The sequence below is a fragment of the Neopelma chrysocephalum genome, unplaced genomic scaffold, assembly GCF_003984885.1.
Source record: "Neopelma chrysocephalum unplaced genomic scaffold, ASM398488v2 Primary Assembly neopelma1_24, whole genome shotgun sequence".
NCBI lineage: Eukaryota > Metazoa > Chordata > Aves > Passeriformes > Pipridae > Neopelma > Neopelma chrysocephalum.
In genome coordinates, this window is record NW_020897693.1 from 40,793,004 (window position 1) to 40,819,953 (window position 26,950).

The following is a 26,950-nucleotide window of genomic DNA, read 5'->3' on the forward strand; positions in this document are numbered from 1 at the left end:
CAGTGCTCTGTCCATCTCTCAAGTAATACCCTAAGTAAAGCAAGCTGAAGAGCTTGTCTGTGCCACTTTCTCATGGCATCACAAGAACAGTCCTTTGTCTTCATCTACTGAAACCAGCTGCAGCACTTTGACATTCTAGCGGAGATGAAGTGCAGTTTCTACAGGATGAAAGTCGTCATACTGACATTTCTTTCAACTTGTTTTCAGAAGCACAAATCTCAAGATTAATTATTCTATTCCCCAGTCACTCCCAGGAACATGACTGCTTTTGGAGGACCTTTCACCACGAATGCTTTCTGGAATTACAACACTGTTGCAAGTCCGAGAGGCTTTAAAGGATTGCACCAAGACCACCAGTACATTAGAAACAGCCAGAACAGTGAAAGGCTTCTCACCCCTCACAGATATCACCACACTAGAATTGGTATTAGAACCTGACCCAACAACTGCCTGTGCAATCTGGACAAAGACAACTTATGTGGCAAGACTGCAATAGGATGTACATTGGTGCATGGAAAGCAGTTTTGGAAACAGAAAATTTACTTCTCCATGCACTTTTTTGTTCAATTGTGTTGGGACATCAGCTGAAACACACCAAGGAAAGAAACTAATTTTGAACAGGAACAAAAGTACTGCCCAAGTCAACGGTATGAGTTTCTCCACAAATAATCTGAAGTTACACGTGGCACAGCAATATAAAGGATGGTTGTACATAATGGGGGGGGAAGCTAACGCATCCTATTGGTGACAAGCTCACTGCATAGGTGCACAATTAGAAAAAGCTTCCATTTACTGATGTTCTAGTACAGTCCACAGTAATCAGCATTGCACCAACATGGTTAAAGAGGAGAACAGGCAGCTGAGAACAACAGCAAGAGATAACTGATCAACTCAGGAACAAATAACGAAGGGAAAGGCCAAGACATCACAGCATCCATAAAAACAAAGAGGAAATAGAGGTACAGGTCACAAACATCACCTCTGAAGGTAGAAGGCAAGCAAATATCTAGAAATATCATCATTGCGAAAACAAACCTCTACATGCAGGGACACCAGTGCATGGACATCAGGACTGACATTCTCAGTGCCCTGGAAGCTGGGCAGTCTGTTTAACTCTGGCAAGCAGAATCACATTTCCGCTTGATGGAGGATCTCCAGATGACATAAGAGACAGGACTGTCATCTGCACTGTACCTGACCTTTGAGACAGCCAAGAGTGAACTAAGAACTGTGCAAGTTAGTACTGTGCAATGGTTCTATTAGCTTTTAATTGCACTTTTATGATCTTGAGAAATAATATTTCAACAATGTTTATTTTCAAGTTAAAGTGTGCTCTGTCCTCTGTTTCTGGACTCCATTGCATACAGGTTTTGAAGCAGACAAACAAAAGTAGAGCTTTCTCTACCAAACTAGATCAAGCAATCTTCCAAAACAAGCACTGCCTGAAAGCTGCACCTTGTCTCTGCTATTCTCTGCAACATAAGACCAACTCTGCTGTCTTACTGAGCAGAACAATGAACCTCAGGCAATTTTAAGAAGAATGGAGAAAACAAGAAGGAAAATGAGACAGAAAACATTCTGTAATATTCCAAACCATTACGTTGCAGTGTCTGGTGCCAATATCGACTTGCTTTTAACCTGTTACTTCAGAGAATGGCCCATCCCCACTCACCTAACAGATCCACTTAAGTCACAGCAGCAAAAAACAGATGTTGTTTTAAAACTTATATGAACACAAACTTGAGTTTATGCCTTATTCAGAGTGAAGAGTGGGTGTTTTTCCTTGAAATTAAGCAAAACTAGCACATTCCTTTTTGGGAAAAAGAAAATAAAAAAAAAAGAAAAAAAAAGAAAAATTACACCATGCAATAGAAAGTATACAACTATTATTTGTAAGACACTGAAGAAAAAGCATCTAACGTGCTACACTGCTTATCTGTTATACAGAGTTATACTTTGATTGTAACCGGTTCCAGCAACAGAGAACGATTTGTGAAAGGAAGTGAAAGTATTCTACCATACTTGAAATGTGACAGACTATCACCACCTAGTCACACTCAATTGGAGGTTGAAATTAAAAAGTCCAGACATCTGAGATTAACAACCCAGATTCACAATAGTCTGAACTGGAAAATGCTCCATGTTACGATCCATTCAGATTCAGCAGTAGAAGCCTTTTTCTCTTACAGAAGTGATTTTGCCACTGGGTTTATCATTACTGTGAGATGAATCACTATGAGGTCACCAAGATTCAGCCTAGAAGCACCTCCATGGTTAGCTAGAAGCTTTATGTGCAGTAACACTATACACCACATAACAGCAAAAAAAACCCAAACCAACAAAATAGGCAAGATGCTAATGAATAAAATTGCTATAGATATCTAATGCTGAACAGAGTTGAAACAATCAGATATCTAAGGATTGTGCATACCTCTTCAAACATGAAATTATATCTAAGTACAAGATATGAATCAACTTTGGTTCTCTACCATCAGAAATCAGTACAACACCTTAAAAAAATACACTTCATTCAGTCACAGACACTTTGGACACAGTGCCAAAAGTAACAGACTACAGATTAATTTATCAACAAAAAAAGAGCACCTGATAACTTACATACTTATGGAAGGTATTTACATATTAATTTATGCAGACATTAACCAGGAAACTTAGGAATTATCTTCAGAATTATCCTCTCCCAGGTAAAGCTTTTATAGCCATCTGTCCAAGCCATAATAAAATATTTACAGATGTTAACAAAAAATGAGAAGAGGAAACAGTCACAACAGATCCCAAAACAAAACACAAACCCAATAAACTGACTGTGTATAATGCGAGTCCTTCACAAACCAGGTCATCTGCCTATCTGCAGATTGAGTCAGAAGCCAAGAAATCTTAGGAGAGCTTACACCTCATCATCGGGATTGTATGAGGGGGAGGAGACAGAGAGAGCATTTACCCTAAGATACCAAATTATGCAAGGAAGGGGATTCAATATTTATATTGGCAAATCACATCCTCAGATACCCAGGCCTTCTCATATGTTTAAGCAATTCTGGCTTCTGAATAAAATCTTAACATGCATTAACATGGCACATAAGACTCCTAGTTCTTTTGTGGAATCGAGCATGACCTTTTAAACCATCACATTTAGAATACATTTGATCAAAGCTAATAAAGAGGCTGACAATGAAGACTGCAACTACTCATTTATATCAGTTATTTTATAGAACATCACTGAAACAATGATCAATGGTACCAGACAGTTGTACAGATCATTTTAGCCAGATTTATTAGATTCCAAACCCTGGAGGGAGGAAAACAAACAAACAAACTAAACCAAACAAAAAGCTACAAACACAACCTATGAAAGATCAATAGTTCTTCTTCTCCTTCCACAATCAAAGCTACCAGAAGATAAAAACCAACAAATTCGTAGACTACAGAACATTTTTAGAAAGTATTGATTGGGTAAAGAGTAAAATCCAGAAATTTAAGTTGTATTAAAGATGATTCATAAACTTAAAACACTCTTTATACTCCCCACAGCAATCCAAGAACACATATATTTTAGTGCTCAAAAGAGAAAAGTAGAAGCAAAAGCAATCCAAGCTCCGAAATATTCAACTATTAGTATCCCCTGATTCGTAGACAATATACAGAATTAGTACAGAAGTAAAAAAAAAAAATCTGTGTCTTACAGAAAATATAATTTAAAAAGTATCTTTAAAGTTTTATAAGATTTCTTTTTAAAAATAAAAAAATTAAATACTGTATAGGTGCCAGATATACCTCCACAGTGAAGCCTGCACACTATTCAGTGCATGATTCATCACGTTCTTTAGTCATAGGAATTTTCACAATTCCTCAGAATGTAACATGAGCCTTACAGTTTACAAGTAAATCCATTCTAGTTCAAGTTCTCATTCAAGAAGGTATAACTAAGAATTTTCATTATTAAACGCTTCAGATAACCCATGTATTTCTTTTCTGAAGGCTTTTATAGTTTAATACTGAATTGTAAGTTTAATTCAAGTGGAATTTCCAAATTCTTCTGCCTCTGGAGCCTTGCAGCCCACCACTACATTGATTTCTGGTCTACACATGCCTCTTCCCATGCATGTGTTAACCGTTGCGCAAACTGAAGCAAGTTCTTTAGCCCAAAGCTCATGACAACATTAAAACAGAGCCACTATCCTCTTCAAAACAGACTTCCCAAAGAGTAAAATAACTTCCTAAAGCAAAAAAACCCCCAACATATATAGAGCCCATCATCCCATATATTCAGGGAATGTCTCAAGTTCCCTTGAAGATCCCAGTTTCGTTCATCTCTGCCTCTCCCTGGGCAAAGCAGGGAGTGCACATGAATGTCAAGGTGTAGGGCAACCTCCTACACAGTCACTCACACACACTTAAGATTTAGGATCCTTTGATCCCTATTTTTTCCTGAAAAATAAGAGCTATGACAGAAATCTCACTGTTAACAGCTTATTTCCTTCTTACCTTCTGACATCACAAGACTTTCCCTCTCTTCCCATATCCTTCCTTATCACACAAAATCTTTCCTCCAATGGGCTTTACATTTGCCATTGTTCAGTTCCACGGCATTACCAGGAAACAGAAATGTTAAGATGCAACATTGTTCTTTTTTAATTGTAAATAATATGTCATTTCTTAGGTCTGCAAAATGATTAGAAGTGGCATTAACTCTGAAGGTTAGCCTTCAAAAAATAAAACTTCTCCCTTTACAAGATTCCAGAAACCGATGCTAGAGAAAATTTCGTTTTCTTATTATTTCCAGTGGAGAGCTTCAGTAAGAATCAGAGGCAGTCACCACTTCCTACTATTTGAACTTTGGCATATTTGTTTCTACTTCCTGAAAAGAGATGGTGATTCCACTTTCCCCAAAAACTCATTTTCCTTCCCAAAATGAGAAAAGAAAGATAGTAACTATTCTGAAGTGACTAAATTGTGAGGTTTCTACCCAGATAGAAATGGTTTGGTGTCAGGAACAGAAAAAAACTTGCTAAATATATTGGGAGAAAATAATTATTGAATTAAATGTGTCCTAAAAGTCACTTCTGTGTCTAATCTGTAAAATATCCAACTGAAGGAACAACCATTGAAATACACACATACTTAGTTTTCCCAGTAGCAAAGGGGCATTCCAATTCTTTTCATCATCAAAATAATACATATATATATATATATATACACACACAGAGCAGTGCCCAGTATTTGTAATCCAGCACATCACATGGCACCACAGAGGCAGTCAAGTGTTACGCACCACAGTTCCTTCCCTATCACAGACCCAATCTACATGCCTATCAAGTGATGTTTTTTCAGTAATTACTTTTTGGTCACACAACAGATGAGTTCCAGGGCTCTAAGACCATGAGATATAGAGCTAAAATTAAACTTGACCCTACATATCAAAGCCAGCACTGTAATTTCAAAGTCAAAGTTTAAAAGAAGTCAAACCATGGTATGATAAACAATCAACTGGGAGTTGTGTAGAAACAGCGCTGCACAGGCTCTAAACTGTGCACTTTCATATGCCATCATATTTGCTTTCATATCTGTTTCATTCTTTAAGATACTCATTTCATCTTAAATTCAAGTTCCATAGTATACTCACTTACTCAATTGACCATAATCAATGTCTGCCCCTAAATCATTTAATATTTTTAGAGCAATCCCAAGACCAAGTAATTACAAATACAAAATATTAGTTGATTTGAATTAGAAAGTTTGTTATCATGGGGTTCAAGCAACAACTTCTACAATATGAAAATAAGACACTCCCTTCTCAAAGAAGCCACTATTTCTATCATAATAGTACCTTCTTTCAAATAACTGTGGAGACCAATCTCTTCTTGATCTGCCAGCTGGCAGCTACTGGCAGCTACTTTCGATACGTAATTCTAAATTATTCAATTAGTCAGAGATAGCACCATCAAAGAAAGAACACAGAAATGAGGGGAACACTACAGTCTAAACAAATTGCACATTAAAGGATATTCATGATATACAACTACAGCATTTAGAACGACAAAGATCCACTGTCTGCAAATTTTAGTTCTTACATGTCCTCTCACCCTCTTTCCCAAAATGAAGCAAAATCAAATAATCATGCTGCACATTTTAAAGCTGTGGTAGGTTGACCCTAGCCAGCAGTTAGGCATCCACACAACCAGACCCAGCACAAAAAAAACCCTTAAATATCCAAAGTATCCTACGGATTTATATATTTCTGTATCAACAGAAGCTGACTGCAACTTTTCAAATTATCGTATCTCTTTGCATTGTATAGAGGCAAGTTCTGAAACAGTATCTTCGTACCTCTTGCATAGCAATGACACTATTGACACCTTTAGGAGTAGGAGTCTCCCAGGAGTACATGATAGAGCAGCTCCCTCCTCCACCCTAGTGCTCCAGAAATAGACAAGTCATTGCTAGAAAGCATTTTTCAGAAAGCAGAGTTTTCTAAACACTTAATAACAAGAGAACAGGGAGGGGAGAAGCAGGTGAATCCTACTAAACTGAATTTCAGAAGCTTAAAGAGACAAACCAGGTTGAGAATTTTAAAAAGTGAGTATTGGTACTTCATGGATCTATAAAGCTCTATGATCAGGATCAAAATCAAACTTGCTTATTATGCTATATTAGACACCTCTTTGTCTAGTTTATACAAATGTTTATTACTCAAACTATCTCTAAATAACTATCCCTCTGGGATATGTGTTCTCAACTTTTATAAAAGAAATCTAGGCATAGCTAGGTAAATATATTGAATAAATGTGTCCCACTTCCTTTCCCGTTACCCCTTTTCCTCCTGCACACTTAAACCGAGCAACGCTCATCAAGACAACTATGTTTTCCACCAGCTCTTTTACTTCTTCTTGAAAGAAGGAAACTACAGTCCCTTCGGTTTCTGCGTAGCTATCAGGAAGACCGCCCTTTTTTTTTTTTTTTCCCAAGCCGCAGTGATAGCTGGGTTCCACTGGGACAGCTCTCCCGAGCCCCAGGATAGGGGGACAGGGCGGGCAGGAGGCTGAACGCGACCGAGGAGACCCAGCACCACCACTCGCCTTCCACATCTGCCCATTCGAGAATGTCAACTACATTAACCCTCTGGGGCGGCTCTCTCAAACTTTTGCCGTGAACAGCATCATATGCTCATTCTTATTTCATCATGGAGAAAAAGATGACAGAAAAGGAATGAAAGATCATCAGCACCTCCATTGTTAATAAATACAGAGAATACACATACTGATTATGTTTTACACACACTTCTAAATTAACACTAAAATCTAGATTTACTGCAGTGTTCAAGTTGCCTGGAAACTTCCGAGAAGCAGAGTCCCTATTAAAAACAAAGCTCTTCCCCAACACAACAACCTACAGCAGAGCATTTCTGTTGTATCTTGAAAGGTCATATACATTTCACGTGTTGAACTACATCTCCAGAGGGTCGTCAAGTAACTACGGAGCTACACGAAGATTCATAAACTGAAAAGCCAGATAACTCTGTGATTACGTGTTGGCACATTCCCCTCCCTACAATTCCGGCATTTCACCGAGGTCAGAGAAAAGCTGTCACATAAAACGACATCATTTAGGACTGGAACAAACCGCCCCGCCAACACTGCCATAGAAGTCAAACACACAGTTTTAAAGAGAGAATGGCTAAGCCTTATCTCCTTCAAAAGCGTAAAATCCCACAGGGAAGTGGGACAGGGGAGCCAGGCACGCAGCAGAAGTCCAAGTGCAATACTTTCTTCAAAAATAAAAAAAAGGCCCCCCGCCCCCATCTCACATGCTCCTGCCCATATCTTCCAGTTTATCTTTTTTAATCTGCCCCCACCGAGATGTCTCTGCTGGTCCCAACCAACTCTGCGGGACCCCCCCGCCCAGCAGTGTTTCCCCGTCCCCCCCGTCCCCGCGCGGCCCCGGGCCCGCCGCTCACCGTTCCTCAGCTCGTGCTTCACCGTGAGCAGCGGCAGTTCCGCGTCCCCCGAGGGTCCCTCCATGGCCCCCGCCGCTCCCGCCAGTGTGAGCGCGGCCCGGGGCGATGTCACCTGGCCCGAGCCGGGATCTATTTCCCAGCGGCGCTCCGGGCGACAGGAGCCATGCAGGCGCGCTGGGGGCTGCCGCTCTCCCCTCCGCCGTGTGGAAAACGGGGAGGGGAGGGGAAAAAAAAAAAGACAAACCCACACCACCCAACAACAAGCAGTTATTAAAATCTAGGGAGGCACACGCACGACAGCTTCCCTCCCCCGGCGCTCAGAGCCAGCCCATGTCCTTGCGGCTCTCCTCCCCCGGGCTTCGGCCGCCCTCCCCGCCCCACAGCGGGGAGCGGAGCCGAGCCCAGCTGAGCCGAGCCGAGCCGAGGAGAGCCGAGCCGAGCCGAGCGAGCCGGGATAGGCTGAGGGACGCGGGAGGCGGGGGCGGAGGGGGCGCCGCGGAAGCGGCTCCTGCTCAGGCGCTCGCGCCCCCTCCCTCCCCGGGCCGGGCGCTCATTGGCCGCGCGCGCCCGCGAGCCCCGGCTACCGCCGGGCAGAGAACGCTCCGCGCGCACCGCCCCCGCCCTTCCGCCGAGCGCCGTGCGCGCCCATTGGCTCGGCGGCTGCGCCAACCGCCGGCCCCGCCCCCCGGCGGCCCCCCCACTCCCTCTACTCCCGGCGCTTGTTTGTAAACATTCCCGCCCGCCGCTCCCGCTGGCCCCCAGCCCCGTGGGGGGGCAAGCGCTGGGCCGCCAGGAGGAAAGGGAGGGCGCTGATTGACCGCTGGAGCTGGCAATCACCTGAGCGAGCGGCCGTGGCGCCCTTCCTCGCGGTACGGGCCGTCTCCACCGCACTCGGGGGCGGGAACAGCCGTGGGCTGACCCACTCGCAATGGCGGCGGGGGGCAGCGGGGCTCTATCCTGGCGCGGGGCGTGCGAGATCGCGGAGCGGGGCGTACCCGCGGGGGATGTGGCGGGGCAGGGAGGAGCGAGGCACAGCCGCGGCGGGGGGTTCTCGCAGGGCCCCGGCCGCCCGCCGAGCCCCCGCCTCCCCGCACGGGCGGTGTGTGCCGGCTCGCGGCAGCGGGGCCGGGGAGCTGCGGGCGTGAGCGCGGCACGTACCCGGTATGTCCGCCCGCAGCCCGGCCGTGCGGGCCGCGCTCGGGGCGCGGGTGGCGGGACCGCGGGGCTGGGGCTCCGGCGGAAGAGGCGCCCCAGGCCGAGCCTGACGCCGCCTCCGCTCTCGGCCGGGCCCTGGGCTGGGGAACGGGCGGCGAGCGGAGCCGCCGTCTTGGGGGGTTGAAGCGGCCGCGTGTATTGGGAGTTAAAACAGCCTTGGCTATCGCTGGGAAGTCCCAAAGCTTTGTTGGTTACGCCAGCTCAGGAGGTGCCTGTGAGGGGGTTGCTTGTTGTGAGGTGGGATTGGCGAAGTTGCTGGGTAGCTACACCCGTGCTAGGTTCACCCCCTCTGCCTGTGGCGTGTTCAGCTGGTCCCCTCAGCTGCGAGAGGGTCACTGTGCTCACAACGTGCTCTGAGTCCCTTGTTAACAAGTTCAAACGCATCAGACCTGTTCACCTCAGTTAAGCCTCTCAGTCTGTTATGTTTTGGAGGCAATCTGATATGTCTAAAGCTGTCCTCATTTCCTTGAGACAGATAACACAAATCACTTTTCTCTCCATTTCTTATTTACAGTAATTTTTGATTTGTTGCTCTTGGATGGCGTTTCTTTTATCCTTACCACAAGCTGCTAATTGCCAGTGCCAGGTCATGTACAGCAGCAGTGTTCACACAGAGTCTAACTCAGATACATCAAAGATCAATGAAATAAAATGTCTTATTTCAATCCTTTATTCCCATTCCAGTATTATATATTTGTGATTGTACACACACACACATATATATTAAAAAATATGTGTACATGTATACATACACACGTTTCTACAGTTTCCTATGGAGAGATTGAGTTGAGCTAATTGAAGTTGGTAAAAGCTTTCTACTTCAGAATGGTTTAAATACCAAACATCGGTTGTAGGGCACTTTTGAGATTGTTTTCTTCCCAGAAATTAAAATTACTATCTAAGGGCTTCATAGTATTTCAGGTAAAACTGTTGAAGGTGTTTTCCACCAAGCACTGCAGCTGTTCTGTTGAGGTATCTCTCTGTAGCATATGGTACACACATCACTAAAAATGTCCATCCAGTTACTGCCTTTCCAATAGTATTATTATCAAGCCTATAAATATAGAAACTCTGATCTCAGGAGATGTTTTCAAACTCAAAAATAATTGATTCCCTAGCTTTTGTCACTTGATTTAGAAGCTCACTATTGCAGAGAAAGGCAATGTTAATTCAGTATATTATTAAACTATAAAAGGGAAAATAATGAAAATACTAAACTGATGAACTTAATTGTTAATATTTTCCATCTTTTTAACTGTTGGCTCCTTTGTACAACTACTGGGTAGTGTCAGATTTACTACTTCTTTACAAGGTGTAACAACCACTTCTGATTATTCTGTGTCCCAGATAATAGATTTTAAAGAGACTAGTACTATATTTCATCCAGTGGCTCTACTAGCCTACTCTTGGACTAACTGTCCCTGGCAGCCTCAGAAGAGAGAAACTGAAATCCGATTCCTCTCTGTTCCTTACTAGCTCTCAGTGTGAGTGGAGCTGGCATTGAATCCAGTAGTTGTTAATAGTCTTGGTTTCAGATGTTCATAGCTCGACAGACTGTATATGCTTATTTGCCTCAGGCTGAAACCTTCTGTGTTCTCCTTTTAAATTTCAGCTAAAACAGATTTAAAAAATGAGGCAACAACCCTAAAACATCAAACCAAGGGTATTGATCCATGCTGATCATGCATGTAGCAAGACACAGGGATTACCATGTATATTTCAGTTTAAGGTAACTGGGCTTAGAAAGTACCATTGCATGAACTGAAAGTTCTTTGTTATCACCGAGGGACCCCCTGATTTACTGGCAACATGGTCATTGCATTAAAAAAAAAAATTCAGATTTTTTTATATAACAGTTTCTCCTGTGTTAAAATATTTCTGCATGGGGATTTTTGTGTCATATCCAGAAACAGCAGAGCAGCCCTACTGAATGTTTGGAAAGAATCCTGCCTTTTGACAGACAAAAGAGCTATACTTGCACTGAAATCCTAAACCTTCTGTCACTAGTCCATGAGTACAAGACTGTGCTCAACTTATCCTTTCAGCTAAACTTTTGGGAGCAGTGGAGAGTTAAACTTGGTTATGTGCTTGACTTAAGAGTGGATCTACCTTGAGTAGAACCGTCCAGGCATAGTGGGCTGGTTACATTACCTTTATCACATTTGTCTTTGAATACATTGTCACATGGCTTTGTGGGTAGCTGTAAAAGGACGGAGTTCTGTAAGCCTTAAGGGTAGATAGGAATTACAGATAGGTGGAAATATAGAGGCTACATCTGTACCAGAAAATAAAACCAATTAGGGCTCGTTCTGTACATGTCAGGGAAGTGGCATGATGTAGCATGGTACAGATAAATTCTTCAAAACAGTGGCTTTTTCCACACTGCCTCCTGGATTTGTACAGATTGCATACCATTAATGAGCTATGCTAGACTCCAGCTTGTATGAAGAGATTGCCTGGAAGAATACTAGTCAGGGACACAGCCATTCCTGAAAGCATGCCAGCAGTTGGAAGTATGGGTACTCATGTACCAGCACTCAGATTGTGCCTTTGTCCCATTTGAATCACTAACATAGGCAGTCACGGAGTCAGATAAGGGGGGAAATTTGGCTTGAGCCTGCAGCCAAAGCAGCATGTGGAAGTACAGGAACAATGATGGGCTATAGACCCACAGGGAGTAAAGACTGCTCTGTAAGAGATTTCTTATAGCTTGGAAGAGTAAAACCACCCTTGGTGTGTAAGCTGTGCTTTTATAAGTGCAGCTTGGAGTGCAATTTAACTGACTAAAAATGTTATTTGCATTTTAAATACTTCTACACGTGCTGTGACACTGAACAAAAAAATCATATTTGCAGTATGTGCATTCAATAAATTATCCCTCTGATATTAAAAGGAAAAATATTGTGTGTTAAAATGATTAAAAGCTATGGGGTGGTGCAGAGCTACTCTTGCTCCATAGTGTAAATATTTTTGGGTTTTTAAGTAGCATTTTCATATTCTTGTGCACGATAAGAGCATGATAAGAGCAACCTGACAGGCCAATCAACCAACAGTTCAGTGTTTGGGCTGAGCGTGTGCTGAGTTTGGGAACATGGAGCAACACCGTTCTAAAGATAGATGTCCCTTCTCTACCCCACAACACAACTGTTCAAAAATATGTGTATTTACTTCCCATTCCTAATTGTGAAAAGAAGGAGGAAAAAATGCTGGGAAATATCCACATGGAAAGATATTATTGAACTTTATTTAAGAAACAGTGTCACAACATTTTCTTTTTGGTTCTAAAAGAGGTGGTGTGCTAAGCTGGTTTGAGGGCTGAGGTAAAATTGAAATGTTCAGTGTACAGACTTCTGAGAGAAAATGAGAGAGAAAAAGAAGAAGAAAATGAGTGCTGTAGCTGCATATTTCCAGGGTGTCACTACTTCACAGTTTTAAGGTATTTGGTTTACTTTCTTTCTGAAGGGTAGCTGCATATGAAAATCATAGTTTCTATGGAGCTCAAGTTGGAGGCATCTGGTGCTTTCTTATGGTCATTGAATTGTTACAGAAATAGGTGTTATTTTCAAAGGACAAATGTTGGAAAGCCAGATGATACAAAATGTTCCCCTTAATCACTCCATGGAGAATATTTGCACTGCAGGGGAAAAAAAGGATCAAATTTTGGAAACCACAAAATGAATTTAGGGTAGGACTCACCTACGGACATGACATCAAGAAGCTTTTGTGTGAGGTTTTGGTACAGGATTAGTTCTAGTTTCTAGTTTACATGTATTCTCTGTGATTTTTATCTTTTTGTTTTTAATCTGAATCTTTAATTGAACATTTTGTGCTTGATAACTGTCAGAAAAGTAGAGTGGGTAGGTAAATTTGCTCTTAAAGGGTTTTTGTATGAAACTGCTCTGGTCAACAGTTTTATCTCTCTAAAACCACTTAATGTTTTACCATGAAAGGAGAAGTTATGCAAAACATCCAAGCCTAATAATTCTCTTAACGGAAGTGGTACAACTCTGTCAGGAAATGGATGGTTTCTTGAAAGAGTGTGTGTACGTGAAGATGTGTTACTGATTCTAGGGTCTTGTTTCAGTATTAATTTCTCCACTGATTGTTTAGTTTTTCTTCAGTTACTGTACACTTTCAAAAGTTTAATAGTTAAAAATCCACATAGTTATAAAAGAGAAAAGAAATAAAAACTTGTTATGTTACTCAGTTTCTAATGAGGAAAAGGAAAATGAATGCGCACTGTCCAGAGGGGAAAGAAAGCAGCACTATCCATTAAAACACATCACTTTCTGATCTGCTAAAGCTGCTTAAACTAGGCAGAGGTGGAATTTCTAGTTAATACAAAGAACTGACTTTTGGATCCTAATCCTCACTCACAATAATTTGATTTTTTTTTTCCAAATTTCTTGGAAGAAACACAGAGTTTTTATGTTCTACATAACATTGTCATTAAACCTCAGTTATACTGACTGCAGTGTGTTTGAACTCAAAATCCTTTTCAGAAGACTCACATGTAAATTCTCACTATTTTGAGAATTTACTGTAAACTTTGGAGAAGTGGACTTTAGAAAGGAAAAGCTAATCAAGGTGATCTGAAAGCTAGTGATAATGAAATTAAAAGTTTTAACTCATCATGGAGACCATGAGTACATTCTGCTGGTTGCAGAAGTCATGTCTGCTTTCCACCCCCAAAGAAGGAAGCATACCATGAGGGAAAAGGTGTTTAAATGGCAGAGCTTAAAACTGCATTGTAGTTCTTAAAGAGAGCCCATGGAAAAAGAAGTAAGTGAAAATAAGTGGCTCATAAAATGGAGGGGGAAAGACATTTTTTGAAAAGCATAGATGAAAGCCGGTAAGTTCATTTCACAACTTGACGTATTTAAAAGATATTGTGTCTGTTAAATTATCACAGACCAAAAAGAGATTTATTGAAATGAACAATATTGCAGAGGTTCCTTTTTTCCTTTTCCCTTTATCTTGAGAAAAGTTGTATGATTATTGATTTTGAACCTACTCTTTTAGATTAAAAAAGATAAGATGTTCACATGAATTGAAATAACAGAAGAGAAAATCCTGAAATAAATAGATAAATTAAGAGAAATATATTCTAGAGTCAGTTGGTGTTTCTTCTGGAGTTTGAAAGGAACTTGGATCTTCACAGAAAGAAATACAAAAAACTCCCATTAATTTCAATACTGTATCAGGTGACTGGAAGGCACCTCTTAACATAGTGTAATATTGTATAACATAATATAATATGGTTTAATATAAGCAGTGTTACAGCTAAAAACTCCTTTGGAAGGACCAGGAAAATTTTTTGATGAAAGATTTGAAAGATTGCCCTTAGTTTTAAAGAACAAAAAGAAATTAAAATGGATTATAAAAACAGTAGATAAACATGTTTGCATGAACATGGCCTAGATATAAAATACTACTGTGAAAAATCAGGTAGGAAAAGCTATAACAGTAGATTCCAATTTTTCACTACATCTAAAAAATGGAGATTTTAACTTTACCTGCCTAATTGACACTGGCACTGTAAACTGGATGACTTGGAACTATAGCTAACAGGTAACTGGTACCTGTTACAAGCAATTCTATCATTTCATTAATGTTTTTCTTAAATGCTTCATCCCATACTGATTTATTTAGATACAGGATACAAACTAGGGTATCTCTAGCCTAGCATCCTGTCTCCAGCACTTGCCAAGAGCAGCTGTGTAGTGTCATGACAATCTGTGGTTTTGTTTGGTTTAACAATGCAGTCCCTGAGTAAAGACCTCCATTTTTTTGCTTTGACTTTGCCATTTGCTGCTTTCATCTGATGACCCATAATGATTTAGTTACAAAAGAGAGTGAAGAATTGTTACCTTTTATCTCCTCCATGCTTATGTTGCGTCTGCCCCTATTTCATAGGCGAACCCAGAATGTGAAGCACCAGCCCACCCCACTTCAAAACATCCAGTAAAATATTTGCTGTAGATAACCTGCTGTAGATAGAGGTTATGCACCAGGCAGTTGCAGTTCTTTCAGTATCCATGCGTGGTCTCATTTCTTTCATTTTTCTTAGGCAGAGTGCTTCTAGGGGAAACCTAGGTTATTTAAATGTTAGAACACTCAGTTCCAATACACCTCTTTTCTAATATAAAGTGTTTGCTGTGACAGTCTTTCAAGAGGGTATCAAACCCTAGTTGACCAGAAGGCATTTTACACTCCTTTTGTAAATTCCTTTGGATTTGCATTTTCTCTGCAGTGTTAGACTTCTATGCAAAGAAATGTCCCATTAAGCATTTTTCCTTTGGCTGTCTTTTATTAAATTTGGCTAAGAGTGAGGTTTGGCATCTTCCTCCTTACAACATGTTATATTCAAACTTACTTTTCTGTTGTGACTGCTTGTTACTGTATTGATGGGGAACATGACAGCAGTGCAGATTATTGACATTGTAAATAACTCCATTAACACTGAGATACTTCAAACCCCTCACCTCCCAGCATTTTCTGGTATTTAATAAAGATTTACACCAGTACCACATCTCCCTCCATTTTCAAAAGAACATATTCCTGTTCAACCAGATTTTATTCTACCAAAACCACCATGTAATTACAGAAATTCTGTTGTAAATTGTTTGTTTCTCATTGGACTGAGTGTTGCCTTCCTGCAACTCTAGTGAGATGCGCCTTCAAATTGGAAGTCAAATGAGGGAAACCCCACAGATTCTTAGAATTACTTGTAATAAGCAGTGAAGTTAGTGTATGACTTCGACTATATTGCTTGTTCTCTGAGTAACAGTCTTGCTTTATCCCCAGCCAGCAGCCAAGCCCCACACAATCATTCACTCACTCCCCCACCAGCGGGACTGGGGAGAGAGTTGGAAGGGTAAAAGCCAGAAAACTTGTGGGTTGAGACAAAGACAGTTTAATTGGGAAAGCAAAAGCTTCACATGCAAGCAGAGAAAAACAAGGAATTAATTTACAGCTTCCCACGAGCAGGCAGGTGTTCAGCCATCTCCAGGAGAGCAGGGCACCATCACGTACACGGTTACTTGGGAAGACAAACACCATCACTTCAAATGTTCCCCCTTCTTCCTTCTTCCTCCCACTTTATATACTGGGCATGATGTCATCTGGTCTGGAATATCCCTTTGCTCAGTTTTGGTCAGCTGTCCCGGCTGTGTCTCCTCCCAACTTCCCATGCAGCCCCAACTTCTATGAAAAGCAGAAAAGGCCTTGGCTTTGTATAAGCCCTGTTCAGCAATAACAAAAACATCTCTATTATCATCACTGTGTTCAGCCAAATCCAAAACACAGCCCCATACTAGCCACTGTGAAGAAAATTAACTCTATCTCAGCCAGAACCAGCACAGCAACTTGTATCTACAATGTGACCTTACAATGTCTTCCCACCAAAGCATTTGGTTTTAGGGGCAGTGAGTTGTGAGATGCTTGCCATAAGTCTTTAGATAATAAATTGGTTAAACTGTTCCACTGTGAGACAGTATTTTTCTTTAGAAAACTATGTGATTGAAGACAGTGGACAGGCGTGAGGTACTGGTTTGGTTTATACATAAGACAAAATAATTACTTTTGGATAGCAAGTACCAAAACAACAGAATTATAAATCATTTGGGGTTGGACATGAACCCACTGCAGTCCTGGAGCACTATCCTTTGATGGATATATAGAGAGGAGATGAAGGGGATTTCTGAAAAAATATGAGTCCCTCACTGCTTTTGACAAACAGTGAGTGTTAATCCCTTTTTTAATCTTGTGTTTGAAGGCTGGCCAGAACCATGTTTTCTGTAGCCTTTTATGTACCCTTTCTGACTTTGGATAGGCCATGTAAAAGTAATCTTGCTCCCTCCTAAGACAACAGTTGCCTAATCTTCCCAGTGCCTCTCTTTCTCAGCAGAAGTAAATGCCTTCTCACTCCACCCACGCACCCCAGGAGACCTGCCTTCCCCCAACTCCCTGCCTCTGCCACAGCAGCATCCATTTGTCTTCAATTACAGAGTTAAGGATGTTATTGTCACAATTGAAGATGGCGCTGTGCATCTCACATCATCACTTGTCTCCTCCTTTTAGTGCTTTCACCTGTCTAGGTTGAGTGTTCACAGTGCAGCCTCTTCTATAGTTGAAGCTTTGGGCTACAATTTAATCTGGTTTGGCCCTATTGATCTGGTTGTTCTGTTTGGTTTTGTAAACTTTATTCCTGTTGAGATTCCTAAAAGTGGCTTATATAGAAATCATATACTCTTATTAAAACAGAGCCTTGTCTAGAATAACAGTAAAACCAAAACATTTAAAGAAAGCCAGTCTATCATTCTTATTATTAACCTTACCATCCCATGTTTGTAGAGTGTTCATTGCTAATCTTTAGTTATTTACTTTGGAGAGGCTTATCTCTTCTCTTTCTTGGTTATTTGCTTGTCTTATATCTACCTATTAAGTCCACATATTCATGCAATAAGTATCCCAACAGTCAAGTCACCTACAATATTCGTAAATCATTTCAAAGAAGCAACAAATGTATTCTGATTTATTACAAAAAGATCTAATGAATTAATTCTAAGTGTTATTTTAAGTGGTATTGAGGCTATTTTCAGCAAAAGTTTCAATCTCTAATTGAAAACATACAGCTTTACCAAAAGGACAAGTGTTCAGTGCAGGTAAGGGATTACATCACACTGCAGAAATGCTGAAGAGCCCTTGCTGTAGATGGGCAATCCTTTGTGCTGAGCAAGATACAGACTCAGAACAAACAGGTGCCCGCCAAAATTTATTGTTAATGTGCTGTGATGAAAGCCCTTAGAACACAACTGAAAACTGGGAAAACTTTGATTTTTTCTCTGAGGCTGATCGTTACTATAAAGGTCAGAAATTGGTTGTTCACCAGAAATACATGTTCATCAGGTACAAAATGAGCGATCCATAAGCTTGGTATCCTCTCTATTCCTGTTTATTTCTAAGAAAGACATTTGAGATACTTGACTTCTACATAGCTCATGAACCAAGATCGTGAAGTTAAATGCATTTCTGTTAATATTCTTAGCTATTTTTAATATACGTAGATTATATCCTACACAATGCCCGCTTATGTGCACTTTGTTTCACATATTTTCTTTTGTATACTTAGTAACCATGGAAAAGTCACATACAGATCATTCTATCCTTTGAACTATAAGATACTCAATTTGGACTGTCTTTTATTTTGTTGATTTTATACAGTCTTGAAATAACTCTCTTTAACTGAGAACAGTTTGTTTTATGTGATCAACCATGGAATGAATGCATATATATTATATATATGTACACACTTTTTTTTTTGCCTAGAATTTGAAACCAAGTACTGATTGCAATATTTTCCTTCTTCAAAAGGAGTGGAAAATATTGTGTAATATTTTCCAAACTGAAGCTGTATCTACTCAGAATGCTTGGTTTTTAAACCTTCCACTGAAGGGGGGGGAAAGCATGTTTATTATTTGATGCAAAGGACACAGATTTCCTTATTTTTATATATGGTTTCATATTTTTTTACATCCCTTCTGGCAAACTATATCTTTGATGTCAAGCAAGAAAGTCTCACTTCTTTCCAGCCTTATATTTTCATACTCCAGTGAACTTACATTATTTCTGACAATTTTCCCATGAACACAATGATTGTATATCCCATATATCTGCAGTTTGAAGTGCCTAACAGATTAAAAGTTAGCCTTGTATACCAAACTTTCTAGTCAAAGTCAGTTAATTTACAAAGACAAGTAGTATGAGAATAGAGAAGAAATTTCCATTAGGGAAATCTGTCAGTAGAGAATGGAGTTTGAAAGTCAGTAGCTACCATCATCTCTTCAAATGTTTTAGTAGTAGTAACTATTTTTTTTAATAGCAGTCTTCTACTGCTCCGTCAGTCTGACTGGAAATCATAGCAGTTTCTAGTAACTGATGCCTATTCATCTTCCTTTTAACTGATCAAAATTCTCTCTCTTCAATGTGTAATGAGAAACACCTCAATCCTGTATTCAAATTAAAATGTTCTTCTATCTTTGCATATTATTAAAAATACTCCCTGTAGTTATGATATAGCAATGTATCATACAACATACCTTGCTCTATTTGATTTTTGTTTGGTTTTATTTCCAAGTAGCTGAACAATTATCAGTTTTGTAGATTTATTCTTTTTTCATTCAGAAATGCTGATCCTAAATACTCCATTTTCAAAATTCTAGATGGTCCCAAAAATGCACCTTCCTAATAATTATATTAGAAGAGAAACTAGGTAAATAGGCCTAGGTTTGAACCAGATTCACTCGTCCCTTTCTTCCACAATGAAAACCCCATACATTTGACTAATCTTTTGGAGACAAACCCCACAGCTTTTCTGAGTTCAGTTTTTGCAAATGTGAATGCTCTGTTTTAATGGTACATTTACACTTGGAGCATGTTAATGCAGGCTGCCGAGTGCTTTTATTCTGTCTTGTCTTTTTTCACTGCATATACAGTGTAGTCTGACCCTTTTTTGGGAGAAGATATTGCTGGAAATAGCTAATTAACTTTATTTGGAACACCCTTGTAAGAGGCTTGTCTCAAGAGGAAATGTATTTATGGGATTAGGATTAAAGGAATTTGTAGATTGCATTCTAATATAAAGATAGTTTAGTTACTTTTAAATATATTAGCTTTGGAACTGGAATCCTAGTGAAAGAATCCATGCAAAATTCTTAGCATTTGCATCTAGACAGTTTTCCAAGTAAATTAATTTAGGAGGTAGCTACTGGAATCTATATGATATGCTGCAAACTGGAGTTATATGGGATAAAGTCCACTTGGCTATCAGTTTTTACATTAACTTCTACAGACAAAGAAATCACCTTTAGGTTCTGTACCAGAGGTCATGAAATGCTGGAAAGATAAAACAGCTAGGTTTTGTCAACGTTTTCTCTGCTGCTGAGCTCTTTCTTAGGTATGTATTATGGATCACTGTCAAAGTTAGGATACGGGGCTTGATGTAGTTTTAATTCTATCTTCTGAAGAATACTGTTTTAAATAATATTTTTAATTATTTGGATTTTATGCATATACTAATGATAATATGAAACTGTTCGGGCACTATGATGTAATGTAAATTGAAAATCTATTTTAGAGAAGGAGGAAAATTCAGCCAGATCAAAAGCTATTACTCAAACAAGCCAAGAGTCTTTTCCTATTTGAAAACAAAATAAAGCAAAACTTAGCACACTCTCTATACTTAGGATATATAAAGAATTATGTGAAAAAAAAATCCAAGAACAAAAATGGTTGCTCCTAAAGCACCTCAAATAAGAGAAATATCATAGAACGGTTTGGGTTGGAAGGGACCTTAAAGATCATCTAGTTCCAATCCCTCTTCCATAGATAGGAACACCTTCCACTAGACCAGGTTGCTCAAAGTCCCATCCAACCCAGCCTTGAACACTTCCAGAGGTGGGGCAGCCACAACTCTTCTTGGCAACCTGTGTCAGTGCCTCACCACACCGCCCTCTCAGGAAAGAATTTCTTCCTAGTATCTAACCTAACCCTACCCTCTTTCAGTTTAAAGACACTACCCCTTGTCCTATCAAATACCAAATGTGGGATATGGAATTTTAAGGCACATTATTACAATTGCCTGTGTGGCATGTATACAGAAACCAGGAAAAAGGATCAATAGCTGCTAAACAGACAAAACCAGAGCTACAACTTTTTTCCGAAGTGTATGATTCATCAGTACTAGTTATAACTTATTTTATATCAAGGTTGTTAGCTTGTTCCATACATGTGTTTATAAAAAGCGTGTGTATTGCTTATATCTTTTTCTGTCTTTGTACTAACTTTGCTGTCACATCTTTCTGTACGTAGGTCTCTATATAGTATATGGCTTGTACACAAACACTTATGCAGCTGAAGTACAATATAGCAAATGTTTAAGCACTTCATCTGTCCTTGAACTCAATTGGACTAATTATCTACTTTTCTCTGTTACTTATATTCATAGAAGTACTATAGGTTTGAGTCCTTAAACTGTAAGCTCTGAGGCAAGGTTTTATGCTTACTACTTCTACCATATCTGGGAATAAAATTCTAAAAAAGAATAGTATGAAGAGCTTAAATTTTTTGTTCTGTGTTGCTTCTATACAAAATATGGGCTCAACTCTTGAATTTGAGCACACCAAGATATACCAATCACTGTAGCTTATTTATATTTTAAAAGTATAAAATGAGGTGGCAAATGTGTAAGACATTTTCAACCCTTACTTTCTTATTATTTGGTAATGAAAATCAAAATTATGACATTAACATTCTTTCGAGCGAGCAAACTAATGCTGCAGCATTATGAGTCATCTTTTAACACCAAATTGCTTTTTAAAAAAATGTTTTAACGGTGATAAGAGGTTTGAGGGTGATAGACATATAGGTCTTACTCTACCCATGGAACATAGGGAAAAGCAGTAAAAGTTCAGGATTAATTCTTTGAGCGAGAAAGGTGAACTGTATTTTTTCAACATCTTGAGTTCTTTGCTGCTACTGCTCATGAGTGCAGCAGTTTGAGGTATTCACTCTGTCATTGTAAATGCATGGATCACAGTGATATATTGTATATGGTTATATTAGGCACTGAATGGCTACAGAGTGCCAGCATTTAGTCAACCAATACCTGATCTAGTCTGTATCCAGAAACTTAGATGAGAAGTTCTTTGTCTGACCTATGCAAGGACCCAAGCCTAGAGGAGCCCCTGAACTGCTCCCTTGCACTTGATGCACAGCCGTGGTGCTCCTAGCACCAATGGTGACACTCTCAGGGTACTGTGACAGACCAACTGCATTGGAACCACTCACGTTTTGTGGGATCAGGCTATCCAGGATAATTCAAAAAGGGCCTGTATCCTTTCCCTCAATTCAAAACTGTAAGGTAATTGGGAATTTCCTTTTCAGAACACAATGCTTCAGTTCCAGCCCACCTTTCTTCTAGACAGGAGGCGCCATGGCAGCCTATGGCTGTGGGATAACATTCTCTGCTTCATCAAGGATTATTCTGGTGGATGTGGACAGTTGCCCAGTGCAGTTACATGATATACTGGTCTTGAATGACTGTTAGGAGTCCAGAAATGGGTAGGGCAACTGGAAACACTGTTGGTACTCTGAAGCACCAACACACCACTTGCAGAACATTTCTTCCCGTCATCAGTGTGATTGCCATTTATCTATAAAAGTAGTTCAGTTCTAATTCCTACAAATAACTGGACAATCAGGTCAGTGTAGCAACACTCTCCTTTGCTTGATAGAACTGCTGCATCATCCATGTCTTCCATTCCGCACATTACTGCCCAGCTGAGGTCCTCAAAGATTCACATGGCATAGTCCCCCTAGGCAGGGGAAGAAGAGCTATGAATGACATACAGATCTTCATTTGGGTCCCACCACAAGGGGATTTGACCATTCAGGATTATAACTCACTCATTCTCCAAGTCCCTGTTCACAAGTTCATGGTGTCTGTGATGCAGTCTGCCAAATGAGTATGTAACATCTGTGGTTTCTAAAGGTTGGACATCTTGACTAGGGACAAAGCAGCACTCTTTTCACCATAAGGACTGTGCTTATTGTCAGCCTTGGAGTATAAGTTTAATTATTGATAGTACTGCTCATCACTAATCCTTTTCATCGTGCTGCTCTACTCAGTGATGGTCAAACAGGCTCTTGCAGATAGAGTGCAAATGTGTCTGCAGGTTGCTGGCTGCACCAAACAGACCATCGAGGGCAGTTTCCAAATCATCATGACATTTGATTGCTGTAAAATACCATAGTTGTCAGGTATGTAGTAATGAAAATATAGTAATGCAGCCATAACTTGTCCATATCTTGGAGCCTTTCAAGTTGGAATGGGTGCTGCAGAACAAAGCTGTCCAGATATACTTGATGCAGATTAACATTTATTACATGGGCAGTGTGGATGCTCCAAGACAAAATAGCAGTCCAAATGCATACCATTTGCTATTACATAGCAGAGTTGCTAACAGAATTTACCTACACTCGCTTCTGGAAGTTGCATTGAGGTATTTTTGCAGATCCGCTACTAATTCACCTGATTAGCCAAATAGCACTGCTTAAGCCAGGAGGTTCATCAGGAAAATTATGCTCAGTCCTTTTGAGCTGTTCGCAGTGCTTCTTGGTCTAAGAGCTGAAGGAAGCAATGGAACAACAAAAGTCATTATCTCTTCATCCCAGGTATGTGTGGAGGCAGAGATGTTTGTTCTTGATAGTGTTTGGAGAGGTCCAATTCACTGGAGTATCCCCAGACACAACCTACTGAGACACTCACATTTCAAGGACTGTAACTTTGCATAAATACATAGGCTGCAATCATTTCTTTAGTGACCATAGCCAAAAAGAATTGCTTGGTGAATGGTGATGGGTGCAGTGACTTAGCACCTGCTGGCAAATGTGAACCCAAAAGAAATGGCATAATCATGGAGGTAGCCTGAATGACTTGACAGGAAAACATGATGCACTTTTAGGAACATGGTACTATTCTTATAGTGTGTAGATAGCACAACATCACTTACCTGCTTACCTCCAGATGGAATTCCTTGGAAGGAATGAGCACCCCATCAGCTGTGTGACTGTGCATGACGTGACTGGGTGTAACCTAGGCGGCAACATACATTCTTATCAAAATAAGCACCTGTGGCTGCTGCCTTGCCAACAAAGCAGTACAAGTCGCTCTGCTTTGTCCTATGGACTTCCACTTTCTTTTGTCCTGAGTAAGACTGGAAAGAAAAATTTTCCTTACTTTAGAAATTTTTATCTAGCCAATAGCCATCACCTTGGTTGCTTTGTGCAGTGTGCTGCCGGCTGACCAGTGCTGCCACAGGGGCAGGGGAGAGGTTGGCACTGGTGTCCTGCAGGCAAGGTCCCCCTGTATCCTTGGGCTGTCTCAGTGCCAGAAAAGGCTGAGACAGAGAACTGATAGCTGGACCAAGCCCAGAGAATTGTGGAGAAGTTCCAAAGGTCTTCTATAACTCAGTGTAGATTGGGAAACTATATTTAAATACCACCCTCATGCCCTCACGTTTTTTTCAATTTCTTGAAGTTGAATAAGCACATCTTGTCATCTTATATGAAAACAACCTCTGTTGGATCATTTGCTGTCTCTTCTTATTGCAGCTGCTGAGTATTCCTGTCAGCAAAGTCAAAGGTATGGAAGGAGCAGTTTTAAATCTCGATGAAGTTCTTAGGTGTGTACCGTGTCTTACTGAAGGTGCATGTAAATGAGGTGGCTGTTTGAAAACTTGTTGGTCATGTGTTTTAGTAAGGTGATGGGGCAGGAATGTAGGAATTAGGATATGATTCAAGGGGTTGGAAGGAAGTGTGAAGTCATGAGGCCTAATCCTTTGCAGGATGAAAAAACTTAAACTGCTGGGATCTTACATAGGTTGTGCCCATGCAAGGGCAGGGCCGTGGTGTGAACTGTTCTCTAGTCTCTGCCCATATTTCTCCACTGGAGAAATAATTTATTTTGTCCCAGAGGAGAAACTGAGTGTAGAATAATACCAGTGCAGTGGTCACACTAACATGCAGTGCTCTCTGAAAGGGCTGCTTTGAAACTGGTGATCTGTTTCTGTTATTTGTTCTGTTATTTTACCAAGAGAAACTAAACATTGTATGTCTTTTTTGCAAGTAAACAAGATTGCATCAAAGATACATTGATTCTATCATCAGTTTCTCATCCTGATATAGTCTGCAGGATCTTGAGTGTAGGCTAGCTGCCTTAAGCAACAGACAGAACACTAATGGAAGCTAATTTAAATTTCTATTTGCAATCCTCATCTAAAGGTGCATAAACTTCAAAGGTAAATACCCTGTATTTCAAATGTAAAGTTAAATCATAATTTGCCGGATGAAACGCTGTCTGAAAATACACAAAGCATACTCCTTTTGGAATGATACACAGAGAACTTCTGTACTTTGAAATGATTCATAGCAAATGCGAAGAAAAAGGATCATTAATTGATTCTTCAAATAAAAGAGCACAAGTGTAACTGAGAGACTCTGTTGGAAAATCAAATGGACTAAATTTTCAGAGAAGTCTGTGCATTACACAGAAGTCTCCTGGCAGAATTTCAGATCAGCTTGATGATTAAACAGCAGGTCATTTAAAGTGTGTTTACGTTAACAAGTCTCTGTAACCATATTCATACTAGGGCAAGGCATAGTACACAAAGAGTTTATTAGATTATAATTAGTTTAGATTACTTTCCATTATGTATCAGTAAAGGCAGCCCATGGGCTGGCTCATGTTTCAGTTACCCTGCTGTTTCTGTTCATGAGGCAGTAGCTTTGTGTAAGGTATCTGCATGATAATATCTAAAAAAACCTGCCCAGCAGTGTGCAAGTGACCCTTGCACTTTCTTGGCCAATGAACCCATACATGCCACCACCCATTCTTATTATCAAACTTTAAACTGAAAATAGGACAAAAGTGATATAAGCAATGCAAGATTGTATTTCGTAAGTGTTTGGGCTCCTTGCAAGCAAGTCACTGCATTAAACCATATTCTTATTGGTGTATCAGTACTACTGGAGAAACAGGCCTGTAATCTCTAACGCCAGAAACAGGGATTAACTACTTTGCAGTCTTCAAACCTACTTGTTTATTACTTTTACTGATGGTACTTTTTACAGGCAGTGTATTCTTGGGTGATCCATTTTTGAAACCACAGAAATACTATGTTTTTAGTTTTATTTCATTAATTAACTTGACATGTAAAGGCGAAGCAATCACACTGACACTTCTGAAGGATGTTTTAATCCTTTGTGTTATTATGTAATTTTTTGATTCATTTTTATCTGGTGTGGTTTAGCACAGCAGTACGGACCCACCCACTGCATCTCAAAGTGTAATCTTTCTGACACTTAAATGACATTTTTCCATTTTCTTGTGTAATGAATAATTTACAATGTGGGCCTGTAAAGAATCTATGTTCATATTTAAATATCTGCAAAATTTACAGATTTGCTTTTTCATGTTGAAAGCTCTAAAGTAATATAAAATGTTTCACTTACTGCATTTCCTTCTTTTTCTCTAAAGAGATTATGTTCTGCAGATTGTAAAAATGGTTTATAAACTATACCTCAGTCAACAATTCAATGTAAAGATGTGTTACTTTGCAAGGTTAGTTGGTGGTTCCACTGTCAAAAATTAAGGAGAAAATAATTAGAAAAAATACGCTTAAGCCAAGCCTGTCTGTAATATTAAAAGGGGAGAGATATACATATATATATGTATGTATATGTATATACACACACACACACACACACACATGAGTATAGGTAGGTTCGGAGGAGTATAAATCTTACAAGTCTGGGAAACCATTTGTGAATTTATTGTGTGTTATGATTTCTGAACTTAGATTATTTTGTCTCAGACTGGGAACAGGAAAAGCTGATTTAAGATTGAAAATTGAGAACTTAAGGTACAACTGAGAGATACAGCAGGTATACAAATTAAAAAGAGCTAGTGAGAGGAGAGAAAGCATCCAAACTCCCATATTGCTGAGGGCACAGTCAGATAAACCAAGGAAGGAAGTGCTACGAAGGTCAGTCCAGCTTGGAGTTATGGAGATAGAGGTCTGAGCTTAGGGAGAAAAAAACTACAGACATAAAGGCACACTGTAGACAAAAGAAAAGGGAGGAAACAAGAAATAGCCCGGGACATGCAGAGAGGTTGTTCTGTCCATCATACAAGTCATCTGA

The 26,950-nt window shown here is 40.0% G+C and overlaps 2 protein-coding genes across 3 annotated transcripts in view; one reads left to right on the forward strand and one right to left on the reverse strand.

The window, feature by feature from the left end:
• RPS6KA5 (ribosomal protein S6 kinase A5) overlaps positions 1-19,932 on the reverse strand; it is an 89,339-nt gene extending 69,407 nt beyond the window's left edge. The window contains exons 1-2 of one of the 2 annotated variants that reach the window (XM_027673426.1): positions 19,922-19,932; positions 7,973-8,319 (exon numbers count right to left, since the gene is read on the reverse strand). In XM_027673426.1, coding sequence (XP_027529227.1) covers positions 7,973-8,036 — 64 coding nt within the window. In that variant the 5' untranslated portion in view covers positions 8,037-8,319; positions 19,922-19,932. Of the gene's footprint in view, positions 1-7,972; positions 8,436-19,921 lie in introns of those variants that run through there. The other variant, XM_027673416.1, reaches the window with a different exon arrangement.
• The window catches only part of DGLUCY (D-glutamate cyclase), a 48,881-nt gene continuing 30,615 nt past the window's right edge, over positions 8,685-26,950 (forward strand). Inside the window, exon 1 of the mRNA XM_027673478.1 lies at positions 8,685-8,841. The gene's annotated coding sequence lies outside the window, so the exon portion shown is untranslated. The remainder of the gene's footprint in view (positions 8,842-26,950) is intronic.